The sequence below is a fragment of the Cryptomeria japonica genome, chromosome 10, assembly GCF_030272615.1.
Source record: "Cryptomeria japonica chromosome 10, Sugi_1.0, whole genome shotgun sequence".
Lineage (NCBI taxonomy): Eukaryota > Viridiplantae > Streptophyta > Pinopsida > Cupressales > Cupressaceae > Cryptomeria > Cryptomeria japonica.
In genome coordinates, this window is record NC_081414.1 from 356,514,836 (window position 1) to 356,524,563 (window position 9,728).

Genomic DNA, 9,728 nt, shown 5'->3' on the forward strand with positions numbered 1-9,728 from the left:
AAAAGATTAACCTGTAGATAGCTCATACAAAAGGACTGAGTGACGACGCTCTCCAGTTGGAGTTTCGGGAATCCCATTTTTGTAGAGGCAAGTTTTGATTTAGTGGTTTGTTAGCGAGGCTAACCCAAGCCCACCATGGGCCCCGAGTTTAACTAAATGCTTAAATTTGGAGAAAAGAAGTAGTCGTTGGGATCAACTACCAAGAAAGAGGGTGGGTAATAAGTGTTTGAATTTAAATTCTACCAACCACCAATCTGCTGGCAAACGGCGTCCCCAAACCTTGTATGAATAGATCTTGTTAACTTGCTCGATCTACTTTACCAGTAGGCTAAATGCCCTGAGACCACCAGTGAATGAAAGTGCCTTGAGCTGTTGTTTTTGATAAGGCATCCGCCACTTCATTTGCTTCTCTATAGACATGTTTTGCCTCAAAGTGTTCAAGACTGTTCAAATTTTCTAGGATTCTTTCCAATAAAGATTGGAGCCTCCAGTTGGGGGTTTTCTTTTTCCTTATAGCATTTATTGCTATCTTCGAGTCTCCTTCCACTGAAACATTTTTGAGGCCATGGTTGATGTAGTCCTTCAAGCCAAGTAGTAGAGCAGTGAACTCTGCTATGTTATTGGTGTCTGGAGGGATTGGCTTTGTCATTTTCTCGATAATTGCTCTTGTTTGATCTCTGATGACATAGCCTATTCCGGAAGGGCAAGGATTGCCTCTGGAAGCCCCATCAAAATTCAATTTTACCCAATCTGGCTTTGGGGGGGGACCAGAGTGCATCTTTTCTTTCATTGGTTTTTTGGCGAGAAGATGAGGGGATAATAATGCCTTGCCACTTTAGACTAATATTCTCATCCCATGAAGAAAAAACTTTAGGCTAGTCCAAAGAAAAGGCTATTCTGCTGTTAACTGAGTCCACTATTGCCAATTCAATTGAATTCAGAATTGATTCATGTCTCCTAGCTTTAACTTCAAATAGCTTGTGGTTCCTTTCTTTCCATATTTCCCAAATTAGACATGATGGAGACACTTCCATAATTTGGCTTAGAGAGCTCTCCTTTGTATGAAGGGGCCAACTTTGGAATAGAGATTTGATTTCATTCGGCAAGGCTATGATCAGCTCCAATTTAGCACAGAGCCATCTCCAACAGTTGGAAGCAAAGGGGCAATTCAAGAGGAGATGGTCCATTGACTTTGATTGAGCTTTACACAAAATGCATCTTGAAGGGCCTTCATAGGCCAATCTTGTGAACTTATCTATAGTTAGAATTTTTTTTCCGGACTGCCAACCATGCAAAGATGCCCACTTTTGGTATGACTTTGGAACTCCAAAACATCTTCAGAGGGATTTTGTGATTGCTCTGCTCTACAGGGCTGACAATAATTCTGTATCCATCTTTTGAGTTATACTATCCTATTTTGGAAGGCGCCCAAATAAGAGAGTCTTCTCCTCTTATGGGGTTGATGTTTCTTGCTTCTAGGTGGCCTAAGAGTTCATCTAGATCCTCCCTTGGAATTGGCAAGCCCTCCATTGATTTCCATTTCTAGCTTTGTGGATTCGACATGTCAGCCATTTCTAGATAGTCTCTAACTCTGGAACCCCAATTCTATTTGAACCAGTGTTCTGTAGGAGGGATATGGATTCGATTTGCCAGAGGTGGATAACCACCCCAGGAGTCCTTCCAAAATAGGCTAGATGAGCCGTCGTGAATATCCCAAGAAATTGAATTTGAGACCAAATTTCTACAAGAGATGATGAAATTCCATGTTCGGGACCCCTTAGGGAAATTGCCTAACCTGAAGATGTTAAGATAATTCTAATCTAGGAGATACTTTGTTGCCAGCATTTTGACCCAAGAAGCACTAGGGTTTTTGATGAATTTCCAAACTAGTTTAGACCCTAAAGCTATATTTTGCAATTTAAAGTCCTTGATGCCTAGACCCCCCATTGGTCTGGACTTAATAATTTTGTCCCAAGCTATTAGAGAAATCTTATGCTTCTCTTTGGTGTTTTGCCAAAAGAAATTTCTCATCTTCTTGATTATGAAGGAATTGGCACTAGATGTTAAGGATAATATAGATAATAGATAAATTGGAAGGGCCAAGATCACTGCTTGGATCATTACTAGTCTTCCCACCCAAGATAACCATTTGCCCTTCCAGGAATTTGCACTTCTTTCAACTTTGAGTTTTAAGGGATCCCAGAATTTAGAGTTCCTTAGGCCTCTATCTATTGGGATGCCCAAATAAGTACATGGAAGACATCCTTCTTTGCAATTTATAATTCTGAGAATTTTGGTCTATAATGAGATTGGAGTTGTGAAGAAGAAGGCTTTAGTTTTATCCTTATTTATTAATTGGCCTGGAGCCCTACCATACATCTCTAAAATATGATTGAGATGGGTGGCTTCCTTTACATTTGCTGTCCCCAAGAGAAGATTGTCATCTGCGAACTGCTAATGAGTAACTACAAAGTCTTTAGTTATTTTGATTCCCTCTAACTTATGGTTGACATGACTAGCTGTGATGGCCCTTCCCAGAGCCTCCCCCATTATTATGTACGGGAAGGGAGAAAGTGGGTCCCCTTGCCTAATACCCCTTGAGGAAGAGAAAAAACCCGATGGTTTTCCATTAACCACTATTGAAAATTTGGGTGTTGAGATGCACTCAAATACCCAATTTATCCATTGATTATCAAAGCCAAAAGCTTGCATGGTTTTACAAAGAAAATGCCAATCTACACTATCATAAGCTTTTCTTCTATCTAACTTTATTATCATACCTGGCCTATTTGTGCTTTGGAGGGTGTGGATTGCTTCTTGCGCTATGATCACTCCATCAAGAATTGAATGGCCAGGTACAAACCCTGTCTGTTCTTGTGAGATTTAATTCAAAATATTAATCTACATATAGTTATATTATTAGTTGAGATTGTAATTGAATTTATTAAGCTATTTAATTTATCAAATAAAGAATTTATTTCTTTCAGTTTTCTTTATAATTTTATTATGTTTTCAATTTTTACAAACACAATTTTGAAAGCAGATGAATTTCGTTCAAGTGTAAAAGAACATGAATATGTCATGGTTTATTGTTTTTGATAAACTTTTTATCATAGAATATATTTATTTTTTAATTTTAAGTGTGCTGTCTGACCTTACAGTAATATTACAGCAGATTAAAAAATAAAAAAATTATTTATATTTCTGTATGTTCAAATATTCTCAAATGATTTTTAAGCTACCCACAACAATCAAAAAGAAACCTGATCTCCAATTCGCCTAAATACATTACACGACTCAAACATACAGATTTTTCTTAAATCTGATTTTATAAACAAATGAAAGCTACGTACAATAGATTTTAACCAATTTTTTAACCAATTTTTTATCACCAAGATCCCATGAAAACTAAGTGAGAGCGTATGGTGAAAAAAATTAATTAAACTAGCAAATTTTAACAGAAGTACTCCATCATGTTGAATAACTTTTCTGTGGCTCTGCCATTTATCGATAAAAATAAATAAAATTAACCCATAAAACTGTTATAGCACTTATACACAGCACATGATATGAATACATTAAGCAGGTTTTTGTTTGTTAAATTGAATTAATGTTTATTGCGTTCTTCATAAACAGAGTAGGCAGGCATGGTAGAGCAACGAAGTTTGGTTGCTGCAAACAGCAGATTAATAACTGGAAACATTTTTTTTTAAAGATTTGCTTGCATTTGATTAAAGAATGAAATTGTTTTATTTTAATTTTATTAGATTTTAATCATTAAGCTGTTTTTAGATTTGATTGTGTTTTTCTTTTTTCATTAATATTTAGATTACATTTTATTTGTTTGTGAGTTTTGTGAATTCGTAAGAGGAGGTAGTACCTTCTAGGTCACATTCAAAATTACTAGTTATATCATTTGCATATGGGTGTTAGTTTAAAACAAGGAGAGAAAGCACATAACAATGAACAAAAACTAGCAGAAAGAATAATAGACACAACAAAGAACTCAAAACAGTAGAAAGAATAATAGACACAAGATTAACGTGGTTCACCACTAAGTGGCTACGTCCACCAAAAACGTAGGGAGAATTCTTATTAACCAATATCCAATTACACAGTATATCATGTACATATCAGATATGAAATGAAGAGTCTTCTAGGGAAGACAAACAGCCATGTGACTGTTGGACTTCACTTCATATACCCAACAATCTCCCCAGTGAAGTCCAACTGACACAACCTGTAACATTCCTTGCATCTCCATTCCAAGGCTCATACTACAACCAACTCTTGATAAGATTTTAATATCACCAAACTCTGTTCATGAACAGTGCGAATTAATCTTCTCCAAATCAGATCAAAGTTAAAAACATATTCTCTAACTACTTCATCCGGTAGTCTATAATCAGGAACAGTACTATTTGTAGATGCATAATACACTCCATCAAAGTCTCTTGCTCTTGTGCTCCCCCATAATAGAATATATTCATTTGGAATCCCATCGGCCTTTGCCAACTCCACACTATCCTTAGCACCTTCTGAAGTTTCAATTACAAGGTTTGAAGGTCTGGAAGAGAAACGTGCAATCAATGCATTCCATTCTGCCTCCACTTCTACAATCTTCATCAATAAATTATCCTCATTCGCTAGATTCAAGACTACATCCTCCTCACCCCGAGAAGCATCCTCCTCATCTTGGAGGGGAAACAAATCAATCTCTTCTTCTTCAAACAACGAATGCAACAAACACTCTTCTTTTTCTTCATCTGAAGTCTCCTCCTCTTTCCAGTCATCCCACCAATGACATTTGGTTTCAACCTCCACTTGGACATCTCTCTCTACGGAGTCTAGACTACCAAGAAATTTTTTGATGACTGATTCTGCTTCATCATCTCATTCTGCCTCATCATTTGAAACTTCAGTCTGTTTGTCAATAACATAAAAGCACCCAGCTCTGGGATCAAACACAAAGCAAGGGCACCCATATCCAGTATCAACTATCCAATTGGATCCCATCTCTGCTCAAGACACAAGATTAACTTGGTTCACCACTAAGTGGCTACGACATATCATATATGAAATGATGATTGTTGGGCTTCATATACCCAACAATGGGAACCAAAAAACTACTCCAATCTTATAACAAACAAAAGACAACAAACTACAGGTTGAGAGCTAGATACTAAAAAATGGGTAACCCTAAAAATCAAAATTTGAGTTAAGATAACATTATGTAATCCAAATATTATAGATAGCCATGAGAGATAAAGCTCTAGCTCTAAAGGAGGAGAGACCAATTTTCTTAGTCTTGATGGAGTTGACATTTGTGCTTTATACAATTTCTTATTGCTTGATTTAACAAAGTTTTAAATATTCTCATAAGGAAGACTAATAAGAGAGTTAAATTCAAGATTAATATTAATGAATTATTAAAAGAATATTAATAAAATACAAAATATTTGACAATAAATGTTAAATTACATCCCCATGATCTTTTACTAGATTTATTTTGTAATTTTATTTTAATCTAAACTAACCTCTACACAAGAATGGTTTAGACTTATGATCCTTGATATTATACCTTACTCTATAAATGCTTTAGTGTAATCCATAACTAACAATTTGTAACTGTTCAATAGTGACTGTATAGTTTTAAATTGTTTCTTCAGTTGTTTGACTAGATACCTATTTGTATTTTGATTATCTAATCTCTTAGACCTTGTAATACCAACAAAAATTAACATTATTATGACTTCATTGTTCTTAACAATTCCATTTTTAAATTGGGAATAGGTTCATTATGGGATGATGCACTCTTAGTAGAACCCTAAATCCTAACAATAAAAATAAAAAATAATATTAGTGGGTAAGCTTTGTCACAAGCTAATTAAAACAATGATTAATATATTTGTTTGTCATATTAAACAACTAAACACAATCTTATTGATGGAAATAGAACACCTACACCATAAAATTTTATAGGGTACTCATAACCTTTCTTCTTCAGATAAACACATCAATGGCTATCCAGCTAAAAAAAAGAGTTGAAGTGTCTCCTTAGTATAGGTTACTTTTTACTTGGCATGGCTGGATAGAGTTTACCCAAAACACATTGTTGTACAACAATATCAATGTTTATATATTTAAATATTAAAAATATTTAAAAATAAATTTAATAAACTACTATTTCAAACTTTAAATTAAGTATAATATGTATATACAATCAAATGCTAAATTTAGTATTATTACACTAACCTGAATTTTTTTACCAATATTCTTTATAAATTTTTATTATTGGTGTTTGAGAACAGAGTTTGATACAAGATTTTGGCAAAAGAAAAAAAAATCTACATAATCAAATGCCCATGCTTTTAATATAGAATACCTTCATCTTAACAATGAAAGTTTAGAAAGTTCCTTTTTAAAACAAATGATTGTGTAGCAATAGGTCACCAATAATACGTGCTCCAAACTATGGGTGAAGAGAGGTGCTGAGTCATGTGATTTTACAATATGAATAGTATAAATTGTCCAAAGCAAAATTCTGAACCCAAAACAAAATTTTGAGTTAAAATAATATTGGGCTCCAAAAAAACTTGACACAATTTTTTGAAATAGTCTAAAGGTTCCTTATAATGCAATTTTAAATTCTATTTAACTACAAGAGTTTGTTAAAGGTGTTGGTGTGAATGTGATTTTCTTCTTAAATAATTATTTGTACAAACCCATTCACACAACTTAAGTTTATTTAGTTTTAGGTGACACTCTAAAAGTTCTTATAATGAGGTCATATTTCATTTTTAACTTTTAGCCACTTAGCATTTAATATTATGTATCATGCATTTACACAACTTAAGTTTATTTAGTCTTAGGTGGCACTCTAAAAGTTGTTATAATGGGGTCATATTTCATTATTAACTTTTAGCCACTTAGCATTAAATATTATGTATCATGCATTTAATATTTGTTATAGGGTAGTTTTTCATACCTCGTCACACCTTTCTTATTTAATGGAAGTGTTTTGTACATTGTATAACATGTCATTTTTCATTATTGTTCATATTGATGAAATAGTGCCTTCAAATTGCTCATCTGTGAAGATTATTTGATTCACAAATTGCTGTTCTTGATTGATACAGCAAGAAGAAGCATCTCAACAAAAGATGATATCTTCCTAAAAAAAAACCTGACAATTCAAGATTCATCCATGGTATTAAGAGGATGAGAATCAGCTGAAATGACATTATCAATGAAGAGAAAGAAGGGGATACTTTTCTAAGAAATTCAAATGCAAGTGAGCTACCCTATACCAATTGGGTCACACTTTGTATTGGGCCATGGAGAGAGGATGGCTTAGGCTCAAGCAAAGACACATATGACAAGGGTAAAGCAATGTCTGTAGAGAAGAAAGGTGGTTTTGGATCAAGTGGATTTTGTACTAATGGGCTTGCCCTTAAAATTGGCTCACGCATAGAGGATGGATCAAGCCAATGTCTATATGCCATGGAGAAGGGTGAGAGTTCTTCAAGTTGGTCCATACTTAAGAATCATTGAAGGGTCCAACAAAAAAGTAAAAGTCAAGGAAGAATCATCATTTTTCGTAGGTTATATTCCAGAGGACATCTTGAACACAATATTTTGCAAACTCCCCCTTCATATTCTGTTCAAAGTTCAAATGGTTAGTACTTTATGGCAAAGTATTATTTCAAGTGGAGCTGCAGTAACTCAGAATGGCTTCTCAGAGCTGGAGATGGAGGCATCTTGGTTTATAGCTGTGGCAGAAATGGATCCCTTAGAGTGATCAATCCTCTGACTATGCAGTCCCATTGTCTTGAAGATGCAAGACAGACCGCACAAAGCAGGATTTCATTTTACATGAAAAGATATGGTAATGATGTGGGTGTGCACATCCAGTTTGATCCAGAGGGAAAGACATATCAGGTAACTGGTATAATTGCAGATCCTTTTTATGAAAAATTAATTGTTTTGATTTATAGATCTGCAAAACAGAGACGGAATATTAGAGAAATTGACTTGTTTGTGACAATTAGCTTTCCTCCAAGCATTTTGATAAAGAATCAAATAATCTACTTCTTTTCTGAGAATAAGCAAGACGTGGGTATGTATTATCTGAATGGAGATAACAATACCACGATTCATTATATTTTGGGGATGCAACCTGTAATGCACCAGCCCCTATGGAACGCCCACCATATACACATGTTTTGGTTTTTAATGAGTTTGATGAGCATTTCTTTGAGTGGAGATATAAATATGGAGCAATTGTATCGCCCATAAATTTGCCTACTGATGTGATTTGTGTTGGGGGAGATTATATTTGGGTAACTGAGGAAATCGATGGCTATGTCAGTCGTATAATTTGTATAGATATAGATAGTGGCGAGCTGGATATATGGCCACAAGTATGGGAGTTCAAGGGGAGATACTCTCTATCCATGCGACTCAGCTTTTGCTCATCTTCTTAGATTTCTGAGGTCTGGTGTTCTGTTCTTAGCTTTTAGTGTTCTTTTGATTGTATTTCAATTGTCTTTTGTCCTCTTTTATTTCAATGCTTTCCTCATCCAATGTAATCTATCCAATCTATCTGTTGCTCCAATAAAAGAAATAGTTTAGGATTCAAAATATTAATGTACGGTTATATTAGAAAATATCTTTAAAAACAGTTGTATTTGTTCTGATTGTAGTAAAATTTAATAAATTTTTAAATTTGAAAAATGAAAAATATATTTTTATTTTTCTTTTATATTTTTATAATGTTCTTAATTTTTATAAACAAAATCTGAAATGCAGATGAATTTGATTCTACTGTATCAGATAAACATTTTTATCATAGAATATGTTATTTTTTAATTTTATGTATGCTTTCTGATCTTAACAGTAATAAGAAAACAGATTTTTAGAAAAAAAGAAAAAAAATATTATTGATATTTCTCTATTCTTAAATACTCTCAAATCTGGAATACTCAAATGAATTTTAAATGATCCACAACAATTAAAAAGAAATCTGAATTCAAAATCATCTGCAACTATACATACACTGTCATGATCCAAACATACAGATTTTTCTTAAATCTGTTTTTATAATCAAATGAAAGCTACAGGAAACTACCTACAATAGATTTTAATCACCTTTTGATCATTGTGATTTCGTGAAAACTAGGTGAACGCATATTGTGAAAATAATTAAATAACTATGCAAATTTTAACGCAAGTACTACATGTTGAATAAACTTGCATACATAAGACTGAAATTGCATCAAACTATAGCAAAATATTGTCATCCAGCCAAATTATATCAGTACTAATAAAAAAAGAAATCACAAACTAAATTTGAAAATTAGATACTTTCTACTTCACAAAAATGTTATCACAATTATGTTCCTTTTTGTGCAAATAAAATCTCTAGATGAAATTATCTCAAGAAAAATTAAAGAGTTTCTTTCTCTTATCTCCAAGAATTTCAGGATTTTTGCTCTCAAATCTTGTAGTTGAACACAAATGTTCAAACTGGATAAATAATTGATTAATTAGTAGGAGATAAACTATAGAATCTAACCTATATAAAAGTTCTGCACAGATCCCAAAGTCTCAACAGGTCAAAATAAAATAAAATAACATATTGTAATATTTATTTCTTGTATAATGCCATTTCAATGCTATTGGCCCTTCTGGCTTTGTAGCTATTTGTAGCTAAGGGTAAGGTCTTA

The 9,728-nt window shown here is 33.5% G+C and overlaps 1 protein-coding gene across 1 annotated transcript; it reads right to left on the bottom strand.

Moving 5' to 3' along the window:
- Nucleotides 1-328: 328 nt before the first annotated feature.
- On the bottom strand, nucleotides 329-778 carry LOC131858985 (uncharacterized). Its single transcript, XM_059212488.1, has one exon. It carries the CDS (start codon nucleotides 776-778, stop codon nucleotides 329-331), a length of 450 nt encoding a protein of 149 aa, XP_059068471.1.
- Nucleotides 779-9,728: the final 8,950 nt, after the last annotated feature.